The sequence below is a fragment of the Opisthocomus hoazin genome, chromosome 16 (assembly GCF_030867145.1).
Source record: "Opisthocomus hoazin isolate bOpiHoa1 chromosome 16, bOpiHoa1.hap1, whole genome shotgun sequence".
NCBI classification, from domain to species: domain Eukaryota; kingdom Metazoa; phylum Chordata; class Aves; order Opisthocomiformes; family Opisthocomidae; genus Opisthocomus; species Opisthocomus hoazin.
Window position 1 is genome coordinate 12,476,621 of NC_134429.1, and position 22,281 is coordinate 12,498,901.

General features: G+C 40.1%; 1 protein-coding gene across 11 annotated transcripts in view; it reads left to right on the forward strand.

The window, feature by feature from the left end:
- Window positions 1-2,158: 2,158 nt before the first annotated feature.
- Window positions 2,159-22,281, forward strand: part of KIF1B (kinesin family member 1B) — a 97,035-nt gene continuing 76,912 nt past the window's right edge. For 10 of the 11 annotated variants that reach the window (XM_075437420.1, XM_075437421.1, XM_075437427.1 and 7 more), the window contains exons 1-2: window positions 2,159-2,477; window positions 8,094-8,279. In XM_075437420.1, coding sequence (XP_075293535.1) covers window positions 8,174-8,279 — 106 coding nt within the window. In that variant the 5' untranslated portion in view covers window positions 2,159-2,477; window positions 8,094-8,173. The remainder of the gene's footprint in view (window positions 2,478-8,093; window positions 8,280-22,281) is intronic. The other variant, XM_075437430.1, reaches the window with a different exon arrangement.

Below are 22,281 nucleotides of genomic sequence, written 5' to 3' on the forward strand. Positions count from 1 at the left end.
TGCAAAGGAATGTTTAAATTGTAGTTTTGAATGCACGCGTGCTTGCAGGGAATTGGATCTGCTTCTACTGTTTTGCAGGGTTATGTGGTATTGGTGAGAAACACATAAAAGGAGTAAGAATGGTCCCTCTCCTATCAGGGAATGGACACTAATTTTTTTAAACAGGATTCACAGGTAGAGCATTGCAGTAGAATTCCACTTAAGTACACTTATTAATAAGTTAATTCTAAGTTACCCTAGGAGATCTGACTTTTAAAAATGATACTGAGAAGGCCAGTCTAATTAAATTGAGATAGAATTCCTGACCACCTTTCAACTCCATACGTGGACATTTACAGAGGAATTTTCCTCCTGTCTCCTTTGCCGTGAGTGACCTCCGACATGCTATACAGCCTGTGTCATGCACCCTTTACCCTTTTCCTTCTCAACATGCAGCTGGACTTCCTGTGAATATTTCTAGCAGATTTTTCAAGACTCTGTAAGGAAGCAACTGAATTAACAGACTGGAACTGTTCTGTGTGAGTACTCTCCAAACATAGACATAAGACAGTGATGCAGGAACTACCGTTCCTAAGAGACACTACACAAACTTTGCTAAGTAAAATTAATCATATTGTCTGTTACCACAGAGGACTACAGCACACAGCCACTATTTTGACAGTTTGCAGAGGATTTTGAAACAGGTTTTGGTTTTTGGATTTGTTTTCGGTTTGTTAGAGAAATTATAACTGACCTAATTCGACATGGCCCTAGACAGAGGTTAGCGGAGTTACACCACACTAAAAACACCGCTGAATCATATGTCCCATCAATAGGAAGTCTTCCAAAGTTCAAATAATGGTATTTTCTAGGACACCTAGAAGTCCCCTCTTTTTCCTTTGTTGGTTCTGTGGCAGTGTTTCCCTACAAACCACTGTTCAGCTATGTAGTGTTAGGCTTTTGCATTCATTGGCACAGATGATCCACACGTGATGAGAAGGGCAAGAGGGAAAAGTCACTGTTCACCAAACAAAGTAATAAATAACTCTCCCAAAATAAGTCCAACTATTCTCCCCAAAACCTGAAACTGATAGGGAAGCACGAGCCACAGTGAAGACTGATGTAGTTAACAGCCACGGGCCTGTGAGCAAAACTAAACCCTGTTCTGAAACTAGAAATCTCGGGTCCCACACGTTCTCAACAGCTTAAATCCAATTTGTGTATGATGGGGTGTGTATGGAAAATACATAATTAAGGTACGTCATGTAATGTATTTGCTTTAAAGTGCTTCTAAGATTAAACACAAGCCTATTTCTAGCAGCAGCAGCGATCAGAGCACTGGTGGAACGGAGGAGCTTTGCAGCTCCAGTTACTGCCACCAGAATTTTTACTGTGAGGATACACATGAACTCATTGAAAGTACAGGAGCTAATACACCACCACTGCCTAAAACAATTGAATCGCTTACATAGAAATGCATTATGAGATCTACAGAAAATAACTTAGGCTGCTCAAAAACACGTTGGGGGGGGGGGGAGGAATTCGTCCTCCCCTGTGAGCTGCCATCGTCAGGCCCTGCTTAGGCCTCCAAATCCTACCGAATCCCACTGGAGCTGACGAATTCGCTCCCTCGGCCACCCTTCCCGGGCGGGCGCGCATGCCGGCCCGCTGAGGGGCCCCCGCGTCGGCGGCGGCGCCCCCCGGCCGCGTACGCTCAGTGCTTTTCCCCGTCACCAGCGCCCGCTCTCCTCACGTCCCTGCTGGCGGCTGGCGGCGCTCCCGGGCGCGCACAGCAGCCCGCCTCAGCCTCCGGAGACGCGCGCGCACGCACACACCACGGAGGAGCACCAGTGATGCGGCTCTCTTCATAGGCTAAAAGAGGGATGACGCGAGTTCCGTCCCGGGTTCTGATTGGCTAGAAGTGGAGAAGACCAGATTCGCCGTGTTCCCGAGGCTCGGCGGAGGGATTGACTCAGAGGGAGGAGTGCGGCTCGTCATTGCGGATGGGCATTCCTCAGCTGTGATTGGTGCGCGGTTGTGTCAGGCTGTGATTAGGACGGCTGGAGGCGGGCACGCGCCGATTCTGAGCCTGGCGATTGGTAAGGTGCAGGGAGGAGGGAACAGCGGCGCTCGGCTATTGGCGACCCGGACGTTCCTCCCCCCGCGGAGGCGGGCTTGGTCGTAGAGCGCCGCGATCCTGTCAGTGTGGGAGCGGCGCTGGGGGGGAGCGGGTCGCTGCGCTCGTTCTTCTCGTCGTGGCCTTGCCCTTTCCTCTCTCCCCTTTTCTCCCCTCCCTCCTTCCCGCTCTCTTCCCGGCGGCGGCCTGGGGTCTCCCGGCCTCGGTGGAGGCGGCGAAGCGTGATGGGGGTGGCCGGACTCTTCTCTCTCCTCCCCCCCGCGCTGCGCTGCTTCACCGGCCCCGCCGCCTTCCCCAGCTGCTGACAGCGCCGGCGGCCCCGCACCGCCCGCGTCCTGCGGATACCCCCGTCCGTCCCCAGGTGAGGGGGCGGCTTGCTCTGAGGGGAGCTCGGCCCGGTGGCGGCTGTTGGTGGGGGAGCGGGGGGAGGCTCGGTGCCGGGGCGGGGATGGATGCCGTAATGCGGTGGGGGAGGAGGGGGGTGCCGGTTTACGCAGCTGCTCGACTGGGAGAAGGTGGGGGGGGGGGGGCACGGGTAGGATGGGGCCTGGGAAGCGGCGGCGGGGGAGCGGGGAGCGGCGGCGGGACAGGGTGACCCGGAGCTGTCGGGGCAGCGGCACAAGGGCGTGGGGCCCGGCTCAGCCTTTCCTCGGCTGCATCTGCGAGATGCATATACGTGTCCCTCGGGACGCTTCCTTCCCCTTTCCCCCAGGCGCTGCGAGCCATGGCGGTGCGGCTGCTTCCCGTCCTTTTCCTCCCCTGAATCCCGGCCGCTGCGTGGGTCCCCAGTGTCGGCCGCGTTTCGCCGTCGTTTTTCTCCTTTCTAGCTCAGATGAGGTGGAGGCGATAATTGCTCGTTCGGGAGGGAGGTGTAGTCCCTCAAGCTGCTGGAAGGTGCAAGAATGTAGCAGGATGGTGCTTTTCAGTGTGTTTTTTGCGGACCTGTAGGTAGTGGATCTGTCCCTGGGCTCAGTACAGCACAATTACTGAGGCAGCCATGTTGGGATGATGATCTGACAATCCCTGAGAGCCGAGCCAGGAGGCGGGAGACGGGATGACAGGCCTGGTGGTTTTGGGGTCACTGGCAGAATATGGGTGTGCACCTGAGGCTGGAGGACTGGAATTCACCAGAAGCAGATGGTGAATTTGTATCTGTTCTGTGAAACGTAAAATATGTTCAAACCAAATTTTAAAGTGTATTTGTCTTTGCTTGCAGCTCCTTCGTAGCTCTAGTTCTCTTTGTTATTGCACAATCCAATATGCTGGTATGTTGATAAATAGCCACATGTTTATATGATTGGATTCTCAGTGCATCGTCAAGCTCTGCACTGCTGTTTTATCTTCAGTGAGTACAAAGACAGCAATTCGTAGTGTGCAAGTTCAGCTGACACATCAGACTGTCATCACTACCTGATCCTTGGGGGAGGACCTAAAATTGGATTTGCAGTAGTCCTCTTGTTCATAAACCCCTGCTGTTCTGAACAGCTGTTTTGCTAACTTTCCATTTACTAATCTCTGTCCTTGTTCATTTTCTTTCTTTAGAGCTGTTGTACTGATTAATTTACAAGCAGCTTTTTTGTTGAAAAGTGAGCACATTCTCGGGTAGGCATACCTATGCAAACATGACACAATGGCTGGCTACGTTAAATAAAAGTGATGCTTCTTCATTTATGAAGTGTGGTGGGTTGTTTTTTTTTAATTTGACTGTACAGATACGGATTCTGATTTTTTTTTTTTAGCACTTTGAACTTGTTGCCAACTTATCTGAATATACAAATAACCATTTGACTCTAAACCCCTACTCGTAACTTTGTTTCAATAAATAGCAATATGTTCTGTATTTTGACATTGCATAAAAACTGTTTTGTCAGAACTTTCAAATACATCCAAGGATCCAAGTTTAATGAGCAGCTTTTTTCTTTAAGAGGAACGTTTCCAGGGATGGGGCCTCCAGTACCTCTCTGGGCAACCCGTTCCAGTGTTTCACCACCCTCATTGTAAAGAATTTCTTCCTTATATCCAGCCTAAACCTACCCTGTTTTAGTTTAAAACCATTACCTCTTGTCCTGTCACTGCTGTCTCTACTAAAAAGATTGTCCCCATCTTTCCTATAGGCTCCCTTTAAGTACTGAAAGGCTGCAATCAGGTCTCCCCGCAGCCTTCTCTTCTCCAGGCTGAACATTTAAACATATGTGTGAAAGTACAAATCTAGTTACAAGTGGTTTGAGACCATGAAGGGTGACTGACCAACAGTGTTGGGTTTGTAAGCTTGAATAACAGCAAACAAAGTATTTAGATGATTTGTATAATAACACGCTTCAATATTAAACCTCACCGTGTGACTTACAGGGTGGATGATGGGTATCTTTAGTAGTAGTTTAAAATGAGTGTAATATTAATATGTAGGATTTGCTTTTGTGCTGATGGAGCTCACTAAACTCCGCTATCATCTGCCACCTGTTTTAGAGCCAATGGTATATCATGTCAAGGACTCAAGCACGCAGTTCCCTTCTTTACTGGGTTCATACCGGCTGAACGTTGAAAGACGCACAGCTAGTAGATTTTTTTTGCAAGACATAAGGAGAATGATTCATTCTAGCATGGGTGGCAGCCTTCTAAGCCTATATTGAACATATAAAATAGAGATTTTTTTAAGGATTGTTCTTCTAAATCCGTACCACAGACCGTATTGCACATTTTGTTTTGCTCTGTTGCAAGTTACGTCTCCTATTACCACTCTGTAGACAGAGTTTTGCAAGTGATACTACTGGGAAATGTGAACCCTGAAAAACCAGTTGCAACTTATTATCTGTGATGCTGTGCAACTTGGTATCATTTTGCCTTCTTGTATCGTTCTGTATCATGAGGGCAATACTGCCTTTAGAAAATATTATAACCAGTTGAGGTTGTTGATAAGTGGGGAAAAAAGCCCTGGACTCCCCAACAACTTAAATTTATGGGAAGCTTGGAAAAATATGTAGTTTTTGCTTAATTTTCTTATTAAAGAAAATTAAGTCTTGCATAGTGAGATGGTGTTCAAAACATCAAAATCTGTGCAACTACAAGTAGGCATTTTGCGTACTTCAGCTACGTAAAGTAGTAGAGTTGAGAATGAATGAGATTTGAATTACACCACATTTAATTTTCTGTGAGCACAGAAGTGGAGGCTGGGAAAAGTTGGTAGTTTGAAAATTCTAGCAATTAAATTTTTATGCTGTTGTAGGTGATTTTGTGACCTGTTCTGTAAGAATTTCTTCACAGTTGTGTTTCAAACAAGGCTATCATTTAGCTAGTGCGTGTGGAGCCTCTGGCAGTGTGCTTTTCATGCTTGCTTATTGTGAGTATGGTGTCCAGAGGTACTCAAGATTTTTTTTTTCTTATTTCAAGTAGATGAAAATTCCACTCCATTTTCTGTTTTCTAACTTCCTTGCTATACTAGTTTTCTGTCATAATTAATACAGTCCTCTGAGAGGTATTTCTATGACAACATCAGCAAAAAAATCTTTGTATGTGGGACTCTTCAGTAAGAAGGGAAAATAAGCTCCCTACTTTTCATAAATAATATTATAAGAACAGATTTGTTGTATTTTTGAAAAAAAATCCCCTTCATTTATGGCTTTACCTTTATTCATTGGTCCTTCTGGGAAGCTGGCAAAATTATGGTGTTAACATTAATATGGGTACATGAGGAAAGAAAGATGAGAACCACTAAGCCAGTGTCAGGCAGAGTTTCTATGGTGTGCTACACCCTATGAAAATTCCACCAACTCATCTTTTTCTGCAATCTGGCAAAGTAAACTGTGTCACTATGAATTTGGTAATAACAGAGATTTTACACCTGGTAGATTTCTTGAATTGTATTTCAGAAACAGAATGCTTAGTGGCTGTGTTCCTGTTTTCTAGCAGCAATATTCAGGGTCAGTTGAATAATACTACTGGGATGTATCAGGATTAGCCTTGTCAGCTAGCTTGCATGTGAGGGTCCTATTACTTACGGAAGGGTCCTATTAAGAAGGGAGAGCAAAAACTCCACACAGTAGATGCTCAGGAAGAAGGTTTATAATGAAGTTACATGTTTGATCCACTTTGTTATACAAAAAAGTAGACACCTTTGAGCAAGAGTGAACAAAGCAGCCCTCGAAGCCAACCCAGAATCTCTGTTAAACTTTGAAGATCATGTGAATTCATTCCCATTGCTACTTTGCTCTATTCTATGTTTAAATTTTCTGTGAAACTTCTTGAAATTCTGTACTAACCTAAGGTTAACTGTGGGGCTGTCTCATGAATCATTATTCTACTGGTTTGCTGTACCAGTGACATTGAAATCCAGTTGGCTTCTTCCTAAAGACATTCGTATTCTTCTAGTCTGGTGAGATACCTCAGGTACCTGGTGAAATAAGGAATGCTTTAAATTACTTCTTTTACTTGGTGGCATAATTTAATTTCTGCCCTCACCATGTGATGCATTAATGAAGTAATGCAGTTTTATTAAAAACTTCTTGTACTGTGTGAAGATGTGTCATAACTTGGTTTAAGCATGTAGAAGTATTTTTAGGATCTGTAGAACTTACTTTAGAGCTGAAGTGCTTCTGCTTTAGGTCTGCTAGTAAGTTTTGTACTTTTGTGGCACTGTGATTACAATTCTGAAATGAGTGTTTCATTGGATATGTGGTGTAGAGATAACCAGAAAAGAAGATGTTGAGATTTCTGGGCCAATGTGTAGGTGACTTGTGCAGGGTAGAGTTCTGTCCATGTTAACTCGGATTCAAGGTAGAAATGCCTGCATTGAGTCAGACCAGAGCTTCACCTAGCCCTGAATCCTGTCTTCAGCAGTGGCTGTAGCAGGTATGTAGAATTTAAGGATAAATCAGCCATGTAGTCATGTTTTCTCAGTATAGTCTTCAAGGTTCTGAGAGTCTGTGCCATGGAGGCTTTGCTAGCCAAGGGTGGTTGCTTTTTACTAGACCTTGATGGCTTTTCCTCTGAATCTATCTTACTGATTTTTGAGTCTAACTTGTGTGCTGAAGATATCCTGTGGCAATAAGTTAAATTGCTTAGTTGCAGACTGAGTGAAAAAACTTTCTTCTAATGGAAAAGGTTGGTCGAGGACAATACAATTGAACCCATCTTTATTAACTCTAGATTTCAATACTGTCTCAGACGTGCCTTGAAGTGTGGATTGTGGTGATCAGGGATAGTCTTGCCAGCTGAAGTAATCTGTCATTTGGATGCAGTAGGATTTGAATAAGTATTTTCATAATGAAGATGAATTTACTGGTGAACACTTGCTGAAGATAGATAGTAATATTTATCCTGAAGGCATAATTTTTGATTCCTCTTCTTCCTTGGGGTAGTGTGTCCTTTAATCACTAGATACACAAGTAGTTAATGAGTTTTTATTTCCTTTGAGACAAGGACATTCCCAGGATTGCAAAGGGTTCTTTAAGGTTGTTGGGTACACCTTTTTCTCTGGAATAGTGTGTATTAAAAGTCACTGTGATATGACCCATCACATTTGTGTTGGTTTTAGTATTATTGCTAATGCATTGTGGCAGCAAGGGCCGACGGCTAGAGAACGTAGATATGTAGTGTATGGTAGCTAGCTCATGCTGAAATCTAAGTAGCTGTATCTTTACTGCTAAAATTATCTTTGTTAGGTTAAGCCTAACACATGTTGCAACCAGATCTTCATTTTGGTATTGGCGTCTCTACTTTCTGGGAAGAAAATCAAGTGATGAAAGCAAATATGTTTGTACACTTCAAAAGAACTGCATCAGATGACAGAAACCTTTGACTAGGGAGACAGTGTACAGGTGCTGTTAAGTGTCTTTCCAGTTCTGTCTTTGAAGTCACAGTTTGGGGGGGGGTGTGATTGTAGAGCAGAAATTGAAGTTATCAAAAAACTTTGAACTTCCCTAATTTTATCAAATCTTGAATGCAATAGCTGTAAATAACTAAATTATCTTTTTCTCCTTAGAGAACACCAACAAGAAGGATAATTTGAAACACTCTTGACCCCTCACTTTCAATTTTGTGACTGCACTACAAGCAACCAGAATGTCTGGGGCTTCAGTGAAGGTGGCTGTTCGGGTCCGGCCCTTCAATTCCCGAGAAACCAGCAAAGAATCCAAATGTATCATCCAGATGCAAGGCAATTCAACCAGTAAGTTTATTTTAATCTTGTAAGGGAGTCTTTCTCTCTCCTACCCCTTCCTGCTTAGTCCTCTTCTTTTGATCAGACTAATCTGAATATTGTGGAACATTATATCATCTAGAACTACTCTTTAAGGGAATATTTTCTTCTGAGGCTGTCATGACAAACTAGATTGTCTCTGAATTTGACTAGAAGGTCTACATCATGAGTATCTTGATTTTGATACAGTTGTTTGTGGCATTTGTTTGTGGAGAGTTGAAAATTCTGCGGAAAGATTAGAATACCGAAGTGAAAACCTTTTTGTTAACTTCGGTTTGTGGGAATATTACGTGGAATGACACATACAGGGGTATGTTGCAGACCACCACATGATAATTGTTGTGGTACAACTCCTGCTTGGGTCTACTTTAGTTCTTGGTGTGTTTATTGTGCAGTCTGCATCTTTGTTAAGGAGCATAATTTGAGTGAGAAAGCTGAGGGGAAAAGGATGTCGAGTTTCATTCTTTCCAAATTAGATGTGTGAACAGTGGCAAAACAGCAAACAACAAACTACATAAAATCATCTTATTCTCTAACCAGTTAGAAGTGTTAGGGTTCTTAAATAATCATTGTGGTCAAATTTGGAGATGAAGACTTCTGTGGGAAACTGAATATCGGTACACCATTTATTGATAAAATTTAAAAAAAATTTTTTTTTACATCTTTCTTAAGGTCGGGGCAGTATTGATACCGTTTGCTGCAGTGTTGTTGGCCATGTGTAGACTGATAGCTATACCTGTAAACTGCTGCTCTTATGGTAGTTTTTCTTTGTTAGGTAATCAAGTAGAGTCGTCTTGTCTGTAGCTGTAGGAAATAACATGCCAAGAACACTGAGTTGCTTTGCCGTGTGATTGCTGGAGTATTTACTCATGCTTGTTAATACAAAGGATGTTTCATACAGGCTCCTCCCTTTTTTTTGGCCAAGGTTGTACTTCAGCCTGCGTCTACAATGGAATTTGTCCTGGTTGTGGTCGTTTAAATTGTATCCGGTGTTTATGGTTTCATAGGAAGAGAGGCATAAGACAGAAGAGAGCTTGCTTTTTGGTGCAGTAAATTCTTGTCTTCAGACCTTTTGTGGAATATTACCCAAAGAAACTTTTTTTTTTTTTACTGTATTTCAGAATTTTGATTTTAAAGGGGGGGAGCATGTTTAGAAGTCATCTTGTGTAGAAACAAGTGCTTGTATCCCAACTTTGCCTGCCAACTTTCAGACCAAAGCAGTGCAGAATGGAAGAACTATAGACCCCATTAGATGGCATTTGTTATGGAAATGCCACCAAGCTATGAACCATAGCAGCACCACTGGGTGCCACTGTAATAGGTTTTCTTGCTGCTGTCATGATGTGACAGCAATAATTTTAGATGCCTAAGGTTTTTGAACTCCAGGAGTCTGCAGAAACAGCTTGTTTGTGGTACGACGACAAGACTGATCAGTGAATCTCTGGCAATCTGTCTAAGTTTGAAATGTGGTGTAGACAGAAGACACTGATTCTGTTTGTGAATGATAGAGCTGCACTGCAAAGACACATTTTCAAGAAACTGCATCAGCTTTCAGAAGGAGAAAAATGCTTCCTGATTTATCTAGTTGGGAATTCCTTTACAGCTTTTGCTATGTTTTGTGCTCTGGAAATGCTCTAATCTGAAACTTTCTACTGGAGTCCTATGGCTCTGATACAAGATGGGTGACAGGACAGATGGTCAGGTTTAAGTCATCAGGGGCTGTTACAGACTGTGAGAAAGGAATCATTAGTTGGAATAGTTCTGTGTTCTCACAATCGGTGGACTATTTTTTCCCTGTATTTCCATCTTAGAGGAGAAATACAGAAGAAAGCAATAGATAGAGGTGTAGTTTTACTCATTGAAGAGAATAGGATCATATAAAAAAGGTTAAAAATAAGGCATTGTTTGGTGGGGGAAAAAACCTGAGCAGATATATTTTCTCCAAAGAATCTTCCCTTTGAAGTTGTCTGATGCATAGAACTTCAAGATTGAATTCTTCTGTTGTGCTTTAGGCTACGTGTTAGATTTGGGGGCATAAGTACTGTTGCTATTTCTGCCAAAGATTCTTTATTTTTCATGATCCCTCAGTCTTTGCAGCCTCACAGTTACATTATTGAACTCCTTATTATTAAGGTCTGAACTTGCTGACTACAGAAAGTGACAGTAATGTATCTGACTCTCATAGCTGATGCAGCAATTTCAAAATAAAGGGAATTCAGTAGTAATTCTGGCCTATGAAGTTCCCGCTTCATACCTTCAAATGTCCCAGTGAAATGATCAAGGCTTAGAGATCTTGCCTCTGAGAAGGTTATTTTTTCGTGTTTGCGCTAATCAAATTGACAGGAGGCAAATCTGAGAGGCTGGTGACATGTTGGGTAGTGACTTTTTTCAGCGTCCAAGAGAGATAAAGTTCCCTTATCTTTGAATTAAAGCTTAATGGACTTTTGTGATGAACAGAATTGATGAGACAGTGTGAAGTCTGATAGCTAAGAAGAGATTTTGACTGTTACTTGAACTTTAGTTCTTTACGTATTGATTGGCCAAGCTATTCTATGAATCCTTTGTGGGTCCTGAGTTTAAACTTTGTCTAAGTCTGAGCTTTGTCAATGTATTGGCTGATATAGACTGAGAATACATTATAGTGAAACTGAGGCAAAGTGCTTAGGATTATTTTAAGGAAAACAGTATAGAGACACAAAATGGTATCACAGATGTGATTTATGATTAGAAATTCTTTTTTTTATGAATGTATGAAAAAAGGAGGTTTTTTTGGCATCCATAATGAATAAATACTTGAAGTCAGAATACCACCAGGGTTGTTGCCTGACATGCTGCTTTTGTTTGTCAGTTTTAGTGCAAATTTGTCTGTTTACAGCTTTTGGGACTGCCAGCAAAACAGAGCATCCTACTGGGTTAGGAAGCTTATTCTCAATTTTGTTACATAGTTTAACTTTGTTTGAAGCAAGACAAGTGTAATTTTGTTGGGGACTTAAGGTCTCTTACAGAATTAACTTGTTATCATGTCTGGCTTTTGTGTTATTTCCTCATAGAAGATCAAGGCCTTTAATCAAGATCCATAGTAGATCTCCATCTTTATAATTTTTCAGTGTTTAAAAAATTACAGTGCATCTGAATACAGTTCTATATATGTCTTAATCTCAGAGACTTCTTACAAAGGCCTTTAATTCACAATGTTAAGAGCACTTACTGTGAGTAATTGGGACTTCTGTTTTTCTCTTGGAAGGATGCAAAATAGGGGAATTTTGAAATCAGTACTTGAAACACATTGTTTGTCTTTTTTTCTTTGTCTAAAATGGCAAGACTGATTTTTTTCTCCCTTTATGCTTGCAAAGGTATTTATCTGCAGTAATACAGTATCTTGCACTTAAAGAATGGTCAGTCTTTATGTTTTTAAAATATATGTTGCAAAAATGAAATTCTGCAATCCAGCTGAAGTCACATGTGCTGACTGCATTAAGGGGCTGATATTTTGGCAGAAGGCCTGTGCTGCTCAGATCATATCCGTTTGAACGATATTGCCAACAGTTCTTCAGTGGAAATGGGAGAAGTGGGGGTAGGAGTGTGGAAGATAATAGAGGAATTCTTAAAGACAGGAGAAGTTAGAAACTGCAAAATCCTACTACTGAAGTTAATTTGGGAATGCAAAATGCTTTCCAAAGAAGATGTAATGTCACCATCAAATTACTAAAAAACCCTTGCTAAAACAGTAATTGAGTGGGATTAAATTAAAAGACCATTGTTGGGTTTTATTGTTATCACTTAGATGCAATCTTAAGAAAAATAAAATTTATTTTTAAAAGCACCTGCTATGCAAGTGCATTCAGTTGACCTAAATGCTTTGTGTCTTTTGGAGTTCTGTTCTTGAGAGTATATCTATATTGCCTGGTGTACAGGGGTCACTACTAGATATGAATGTATGCCCGTGAGTGTCCTGTGCACAGACCTAGTCAGGACTCGGCATGGTATAGCTGTGTGTGTAGCCTTGCCCATAGTGTAGTCAGCTGTGCCAGGGTTCTTGGTGAGAGAAAGGAAAAGTTAGTAGGCTCTGAGGACTTTTCATATTGATAATTAATTCCCTAGGGCAATCCTTCTGTTAGCAGGTCTTACTATTGGTTAGCTTGGCATTGCCTAATATATTGTTTGTTTCGTATTCTGCTTATTACAGAATATTTTCAAGTGAAACTTGGCATCAGTGGACTTTTAAGTTGCTTTTTGTGGTGGTGGTTTATTGATTAAAATACCACTTAATATTGAAACAGACTGAAACTTTGGAAGTAACCCTGATATGCTTTTCTCTTTTCCTCTGAGATAACTTTGTTTAATTTTGTCAGTCTTTAAATAAATATGAAAATTTATCTGCTTTAATATTTCTTTTAAATTACTGGATAGGTGGTTTATCGTGCTCTAGGTCAAACACAAGCAACTTTTTGAAATGAATAATTCAAAAATAACTCATGTTGTGAGCATTTCTTGATTGAATATGTTTTGTCTTTCACTCCTGCTTTTTCACTCTTTTTGTTTGGCATGCTTTACACCAGTGTATCTTAACCACCATGTATTAATTACTTATTGCCTGTCTACTCCAGAAATTACTGTTTTTATGATGAGCTGGAAAAAGATTCTGCTGTATAATATGTGGGATGAAAGATGAGCTATGGAGCTAAGAGTATTTTGTGTGTCAGTAGTTCTTGTACTCTTTTTATCAGGTTTTGACAAATGTAAATAATGTTGGCAGCTGCTGCCTTGGATTATTGAAATGAAAAGCTAAGCTATTCTGTGCCTGAAGACTTCCCTAGTGTTGTAGTTTTTCTGGGTTGTGGTTTTTTTTTGTTTTTTTTTTTTTTGTGGAACTGATTTCATAATCCCATCTGTAAATAAATAATGCATAAATAGAAACAAATGAAAGTGAAGCAGAGGTTCAAGCTAGTAGCTACTACAAGACAGCATTTAGATATGCATTGCTAGTGAAGAGTCCAGCTAGCTTATTCTTTTAAAAAGCTAAATAAACGTGTAGAAAACTAAGGAAATAAGGGAGTATCCAACTTGAAATGTCATCTACAAATGATATTACATTAATTGTGCACTGGATGAATGAGAATAGCTTTTAGTGTCTTGTGAGTGCCAGTGGCAGAGTAAGACAGGGTCTCAAACTATAGTTCATCTTAGATTGTTGTATATTCTGATTTGCCATAAATCATATTCACATAGTAATGTGCCTGCACAGTTTAGGTTATCTTGAAATGTATGAGTGCAACCGAATCCTCAGTTTAGGGCTGAAAATTATGTATTTGGATTTTAACTCAGTAATAGTCTCTGTGGCTCAGTAATGTTGGAAGGTTCTTTTGTGGACTGCTTAAGGTATTGGGTGTTTAATGAAAATAGGCACAGTGGAGCGGTCCCATCTGCTAGTGACAATAGTCCCAGCTGCTGCTGTAGACAAATGACAGTTAAGTTCTCAAGCAGGCATCCTTGGTATCAGAAAAACTTTGGTAAGGCATTTTGGGGTTGATTTGTAGAGGTTGAGGAAAAAAAAAAATTTTTCTTCTAGTGGTTGTTTGTGTGTGTTTTTTTTATCTCTGTAACATGTCTACACCTCTGATCTAAACCTGAACTTTTAAACTAAAAAATTAATAGGAAAATATCTGCGTTCCTTTTCTGTTATTTTATTTATTTTCTTCTAAGATGCGTCCCGCTTTATGCAATTGTTCTGGAGTAAAATAAAAATGGGTGGGAAAGCAGGACTTGACTTAAAAGGCTTTTGATTTGACGTGGCTGCTTAAGTGAGTGATCTTTGAAATAAAAGACTAAAATTGCTGATATTTGAAAAGTAGTGTAGAAGCCAAAGCTCTTGAAAGGTAACCTCATCAGTAATTCAACCAGTACTTTAATGGTATACATTGGCAGAGGATATTGTTAAATTTTGCCTTTTTCATTGTTATATAGATCTAAAAAGTAGTAAGAAGCTTTCAAAGAAGCTTAATCCTAAAGGGGGGAAGTATAATTTGCGGATCTTTTTCTTTCTGATGTAATTTTTAACTGTTTTCTGAATGGAAAAGAAACCCTGTGTGTGTCTGCCTTCAGGACAATAATGAGTTTGATTTTACTTTATTTTTCCTCTGCAGTAGTATTGTGTAAGCATGATTTGGGTATTTTCAGTAAGGAACTCATATCATGGTAACAATCTTTGGTCTACGTTACTGATGAGAAAAGTCCATATAAGAAACTGGCTTTTATTTAAGCTAACACTGAGTACACATAGATAGTAAAGTAATGGGAATTTATGCTGCATACGCTACATATGTAGAAAAGGCAAGTAAGAGTTCATTGTAGTTGTCTTACCTGATAACTTTACTTCTCTTTCTTCTCTTGGAGAGACTTTTCATGAAAGTAGAGAATAGGTGGGAGGATTAATTTTCATGGATAGATTTCAGTCTTGACTCTCAACCCGTCTTCTAAAAATCAATGATTTTAGATTTCTCAAAAATAAGCATACCCCATTTCTGATGACTTATGCCTGCCAAAAATCATTGCTTCTTAAAGCATGTCTTGTGTAGTGTTTTTTGCACGTACAGCTTGTTTTTCTTTTTTCTTTCTTAAATGTTTCCAGTTTTTTTATGCTTGCATCTTGCTTAAGGGGGTCATCTTGGGGAAAATAAACAGAAGTGGAGGAAAGTCACTTAATCCCACCCTAGTTTTCTGGTCTGTAAATCCTAATAACTATTGGTAAAACTAATGAATGCTTGTCCAGTATGTTAGTACTACATAGCATCCATGGCAGATGTGTTATCAAAACAGGCTATTTTACGGGAAGATGGATTTTTTTTTGTCATGTGGAGGATGCGTGAATTGTCTTGCAGTTGAGGTTGAGCTGGAAACTGGTTTGAAGGACAAGTCAGAAGAAGTCACAATAGTAGATAACCCAGGTTCTAGTAATGGCTGTCCTGCTACTAATTACTTACATTTGTTGCAAGTGCTGTAACAGGCAAGAGAAGGTGTGAATGCAAGCTTGTGTCGAAGAGAAAATGGAGGCAATTGCTATTCTCTTTAAATTCCAAGAGTGGCGGTGGGTGGGGAGTGGTTTTTGATTCTTTGTTTTTTCTAATAGTACTGGGTCATTTTAGGCATAGGAGTCATAAAATGGTAACAGAGGTATTGCTGAATGCAGACAACAAGCAAAAACTACATACGAATGTTAGAGCTCTTTGTGTCTTGCAGGGTTAGGGATTTCCATTGATTATCCAGAAGTCTGTCTTAATCACTGTCTCTGCCCTACAATATTGACAGTTCATACATTTTGTTAAAGTCTGGAATTTTTTTTTTCTTTGAGAATAGAAAAAATACTGGGTTTTTTTGAGGTGCTTGGGTTTCCTTCTACAGCTATTCTTATGACTGCATAAAAACAACTTGAGAAGTGTTAATTCTGCACACTTTAAAAAAAATAAATCTGTTTTGGAAGATGACTTCTGAGATGTGAGAGAAGATGAACATTTAATGATTTTTAAATATTAGAGGTACAAATATTGGGCCTGGAGCAAGACTGTGGGATGATGAGGATGTTCCAGCTAATGTTAAATGCAGTTGTACTACATTTAAAAAACTGTTGGGGAGTTAGTACAGAACTATAGTAGAGAGAGATAATGTTACTAGTGAATCCAGGTAAGATTTTGCCAGTGGTGAGTAAACCGTGTGAAATGCTGCCCCTTCAGAATTAGTGCCCACTGACACAGAACTAGGGCTCGAGGGCTTGAGAGATGATTCTGTTTATCAAATGCTTAAATAATGTGCCACCTTTCAGTGCGCAGGTAGAAGTAAAGAAAATGCAAGTTGACAATGGGAACTACTTGAAGAATTGGATGTTTTCGCTACATGAATCCTTTAAGATATGATACGGAGGCTGGCAGAACTGACTCCCCAGGATTCCGGTGCCACATGATATTGTCTTAATGTAGTGCTGGCACGTGTCTGAAGGTCAGAATGGCCTTTGGAGAAAGCCATTGGCTCTTGGAGATGTAGTCGAGTAAAAGGAGGGAGATAATGTTTTATTTGCCTTGAAGCGGAAAACGTGAGGAAACAATTCAGCTCAACTCCAAGTGCTTAGTGAACTGCATACACAGACCTGGTACGCATCTTCTGCAATAGGACGTTTTTGGGTAGTCAGTTGACAATGGAAGTTTTGGTTCAGCTTTTCAGGTTGGTACAACAATATGGTTTGACTAGCTCCTGGTTGGTGCAATGCCTGCTGGCATGCTGTTTTCCCAGAACACCAGCTGCAGAGATGGTATTTATAGCACTTGGATCTGTAAGAGCAGCTGAGGATGAGAGCAGTTTTCTAGCAGCTTCTGTGAGCAAGTATTTGCATTGCTCTGCTGCTGTTGAGCCTAACTCCCTCCCCCATCCAACCTTTCTCCCAGTACAGGGCTGAAATTCCACAGTGGGGAGAGAATCCGGTTGAATTCCAAATGAGCCGTTCTTAGCTTCTACTTGGTTTCCTTCCCTTTTAATGATTTGAAAAATGCAAACAATGCTTTGAAAAGCAAGCGCTGCTTTACAAGCTGGAAGTGTCCATTTCCCTTCATTTATCTCTTATAATAACAACCCTGAAAGTCTGTCTTATAAAAACAGTATAGCCATATTTCTGATTGCAACGTATACGTAGGAAAGAAGCCTGTATTAAATGTGTCTTTGGAGTGTTATTCATGTTCCAACAAACAAAGAATGCCTGCTCCACCCTGCTCTCGCTAACGAACACGTTCTCATTGTTGTCATTCCAGTCTACAGATGGCGCAGATATATTTTCCAGACCCACGCATTTTAAGAGACTGTATATTTAATGTTAATTTGGTCTTGTGGAGTCAATTCTGAAAGCCCCAGATCTTTTATATTCGCTAAATTGATTTTTCAGACCTCATGAAATGAAACTGTTGCTTTCAGACCTCATGAAATGAAACTGTTGCTTATATTGATTCAAATAGAGTTTGAAGAAGGCACAGAAATGAATTATTTGGTACTGGCTTCCCTGAATGTTACCCCTTCCAAAGTTCTGTCTAGACTAACATGATTTTTGAGATTTTCTGCCTGTTGCTTGATACTCATGATGAATGAGAACAAAAGTGAAGACAGGACAGTCACTTTTTTGCTAGCTGTTATCTGTTAATATGTGCTGGCATTTGGTAGGAATGTGTGCTCTGTGTAGGTTACTGCTGGTGCTAGGACTTGTATTGAGGCTGGTGTGAAGCCTCTTTAGTGAGATGAAAGCAAATTTTATTTCGTATGTAGAAACTAAGGAGGCTTTGTGCCTTCAGCATTGGCAGATGTGGTAGCAATATGGGAATGGAAGAAGTAAATGTCAGAAAGCAGGCTGTATTGCACAAATCATGAAACTTCAGTTTCTACTGTTCCATACCTGACTTTCACCATTATTGGGTTTTATTTCTGACTGGCAATTGATAGTTTGTTTGGTGTGGGATGTTTTTTTTTTTGATATTAATATATCAGTCTGTGTGTTCCCCCCCCCCCCCGCCCCGCCCCCTCCTCTGGCACAGACTGTGCATCAGCTAATCCCAGGATTTAGCCCAAGTTAATTCTGTCTGCTGGTGTTTATCTGAAGGGCAAACTGCAGTTAGCCGGTTCTTCACTGGAGCACCCTACAGTGACTAATATGTGGCATGTCTGATGGCAGAATGCCCAGTAATATGACTCTGCTAACAAAGGTGGAGCTGTTAAATCTAGTGACCTGACTTTAAATGTAACAAGGGAGAAGAGAATTATTTCAGTTCTGACATCTTGTGTGCTTTGCTCTGGTTCTCTGTTCCAGGAGCTTATTAGAGAGAATTGTTTGTATCCCCAGATACTGAACTGCAGATAATTTCTAACCTGCAAAATTTGTGACGTGCTGAGGAGCAGTGCTGAGTGGAATGAAAACAGATTAGTCTTGGACTACAAATTTGGCTTCATTATAATCTGATGTGAGATTTAAGTGGTCAAGAAGTAGTTTTGGTCATTCGTGCCTGCAAAAATATTTATGTGGCTGAGTAGATGGGAATGGAATGAGGGGGCTGATCTTGGCTAAGCTTGCTTGCCTTTTATTTTGTTTTGTTCCTGGTTTCTTCTCTGTAGGTTTCCCACTGGCTGTTTATTTGGTTAGTTTTAATGGAGAATGGAAGTGTAAGTCCAGAAGTAAAGTCTTGAAGTGGGAGTGTATTTGTGTCTATGTTTAGGAAGGGAGGAGGAGAAAGGCAGTGCTGGTTCCAGTTGAAAGTATCCCAGAATACCGTAGCTTTGCATCAGCTCTGTATTGTGATCTACAGTCTAGTTATAATTGTTAAATAAAGTGCATATTTAAGACATGCTTTTTGAATTTCAGCTTCAACAAATCAGTATTGGATTGTAAGGAAAAAAATAATTAGATGTCTAAAATGACAGTAGGAAAGAAAAATAATACATATTACCAAGTATGTAGGTACTGTTGCAATAGTGAAGTGGTCTTTCAAAGTTTGCTAAGAGTCTTTGCTAAAATTAAAAACTAGCAGTGAAGTTGATCTCATAGATTTGAAAGGATGAAAGTGTATGTTATTTTTGCTGTAGCTGATAAAGCAGATAGTGGACATTTTGAAAAATGTTAATTAAGGAACAAGTAGGATGGACTGTGGAAGTACATTATGCCAAAAAATGAAGTTGCCGGTTAAAGTAAGGGCATGTTAAAATCCAAATGTTTTGTGAGCATTGGCTTGTTACTGTTGATACAGCACATATAAAATTAGAATTCCTTCATTGATTGTGCTCCCACTTTCTCATCTTTTGTTGGACTCTACTGCTCCTACTATATACTTCTGTGCAAGGACTAATTACTTAAAATATGTGGATGTTAGGTAATGATACAAAATTTTAGATTAATTGGTGTGAAGAATTTTGTTTTAAAACTGTTGATTTCCTTACCTTTTGGTCAGTGATATATAAAACTCTCATGTTTGTAGTTACAGGTATCATAAAAACCCACTAATGTTAAACAGCTAAGTAGCTAAAAGGAATTGTTTAAATGATTTGAGCTTCAGAGAATATGTGGATTACTCCTGCTTAGAGGCACCTCAGATGGCATTGTAGCAGCTCTGTATGGCTTGCTATATAACTGTAAGGAGAAATAAGCTTTTAAATTGCAAGAGATGTCTCTAGATTGGGGTGGCAGTGTGTATTAAATAAACTACTTCAAATTAAATGGTAAGACTGCATAGATATTCACAGTGTACTTTTATTTGAATTTTATATCAATTTATGACATGTAGTTACTTCTACTTTACTTAGCAAGGTAGAAAACTGATGTAAATATTATGTCTTAAGGTGAAGTGTGTTATTCAAAATTATGGAAATTCATAACTCAAATAACAAAAGTAATAATGTGGGCATTTATCTCTGTCAACCAAATCAACAATTTTTAGAGTATATTTTTGAAAGATTAGTATTCCTATGCCTTTTTCTTAGCCTTCCATTCCTAAGGGAAATGGTGCACATTAATGCAAACTCTGGTTGCTGCTTTGATCCCAGAAGAGTTTTTAGACACTGCAGTAGGAAATGAGTATCTTCAACTTGTTTCACCCTTTCGACAGTTTGGAGTTATGTGTGTAACCTTTTTCAGTAGCAATGGTATAGGAGATACTGGTTTTGTAAAATACCCCTTCGAGTTTCTGTTGCTACGGTGCCATGCTGATGGTAACTAATTATATCTGCAGCACAAAGCGTTAGTGTCAGTTTGCAAACAGAAGTTAATTGCCGCATTGGACCTTTGAAATAGCAGATAAACAAATTTATTCTGTAAGATAAAAAGGCCATTAATGTGTTCCTGCTGTGATTGTCTGCCTTACTGCCGTTCTCATTTCCTGAGGCTCTGTAATTAAACCATTAGCTTGTGTATCATGCTGTGAGTCTGCTGTGGTGAGAGGAGATAGATGATGACCTATTTCATGATTCACTAATAAAATTCATCTTGGCCTTGCATGGTTTAAAAAACAAACCAAATAACTGAAAAGCTTTTAGTGTTCTTGTGGGTATTGGACACACTGGAAACAGTCCTCTTACTTTTTTAATTCTATTTGTTTCCGTGCTCAGCTGAAAACAGAGGTTGCTGAATGATATGGTACATAAAATCAGTGTTGCCCACTCAGTCTAATTTCTGCATGATCATGCTTGTATTTTGCAGTTTTGCATATGAACTTTTAGGATGAAGCTTACCTGTACTATAAGAAGTCTTTTAATTTCTTCAGAAATATCCATTAGCTTCCTTTAAAAGTAGCTAGATTTCATGTATTTGCTTGTCTCTCCAAAAAAGATGCTTGGTGCTATAGACACCTGCAAGTTAGGTCAGTTACTTTAGGTTAAATTCCTGGTTTCTTAGCTGCCTCACCATCTTCTTTCAGGTGATTTATCTCACATTATCGCGTATCTGGTCGCTTGGTTCCAACTCAGACAACATCAGACGTGACTGGTGCTAGTAGCTACTCACTTGATGCTCAGTGTTCCAAATGAAGAGGGTTTCAGTCCGATTGAAATCTGTCGAGGTTGTAATCTTGTATTTTCTCAATCAGTCAGCTCTGGATTCATTTGTAGACAGACTGGGAATTCTGTTAAATCAGTGATTCTGAAAATGGAGGACGTAGACTCTGTGTAAGAAACAGGAACAGGCATAAATAGACTTCAGGCTTGGGCTAGAAGCTGAGTGAAAAGGCTATGACTGGATCACAGTAGTGAGGGGGACAGCATGCAGAGTTCTTGGAAGCCAGGAGGTTTTCTCTGACCCGTTTCTCTTGCAGTGGAAGGTTTTGGCCAGGCAGCTGCATTCCCAACCTCTGACAGAGCTGCCTTCTTGAACGTTAATCTCCTTTTCCTGATATGCTTCTCAAGATACACTTTGCAGAAACATGCATCCTAGAAGGTAGTTTTCAAAATAGTGAGCTAGACCTGGTGTGAAGGAGCGGAGGAAAGCCTATCTAAAAATAACAGTAATAAAAAATGGCTTTGAAAAAAAAAAAATGAGGCAGAGTAGAACCACTTGCATAAATCATGGAGCCTGGACTTCACTCTTCACAAATGTGATGGATCAAATTTAAGCTTGAAGCAAGCAGGATGAAGCTGCAATGGCAAGCTTGTAGTGCCCTTTCCAGACACTAAGACTGTTGCCTAGCTAGAGATCTTGTCTTTCATGGGTGGTCAGAATGCCTTTATGCACAGCAAGCTGAGTGGAAAAACTAGCTATTCTTCTGATTAAATGTCTGGCTTCTTTGCTTTCTTTCTGGAAGTAGTGGCCTTTTCCTAGAGATTTTTAGTTTGGGTGTTTTTTTTTTTTAATTAATAGGAAGTGTGTATTTTCACATCAAACCTGGTTTTGAACAATACTGAAAATTGTGCTGCTTGTTCTGTTTTCTGTTTCTGTCACAGTAGAATCTTAGAAGGCAATTTAACCCTTGTTTCCTTGGAGAGACCAAGGGCAGCTTTACCTTGGCCAAGAGAAATGTCCTTTGTACTTACAAACAACAATATAAAAATCGAAAAGAAAAAACTGATGAATACTTGCTATTTCACTGTTGATTCTAAGAGGAGGCAAATTGATCATGCCGTGATGAAAGCTCTCTTTTGTTACTGCATTTGCACCTTAAAGTAAAACTGCACTGATGTGACATTTGGGTAACTGATGCGTGTTTTTAGATTGTGGTTAAAAACTTGTTTCTTGGTCAGCAGAGATGTAGCTAGGCTTCTGCTTGTCTTGGTTCCCTTCACAGTTTGCAAGGCTAGGAGTTTCCTGTTTTCAGGACAATGTTGCAAATGCAATGTACCAGTAAAAGTAGGTGCTGTTACCTCTTCCTAGCCATCACTCCTCTCACAAGAGTTGTATCAAGAGTTATTTGCTGCTGAGATTAAGCAACAGAGTATATATTGTCGGGAGACGTGCTGGCAATACATTTTT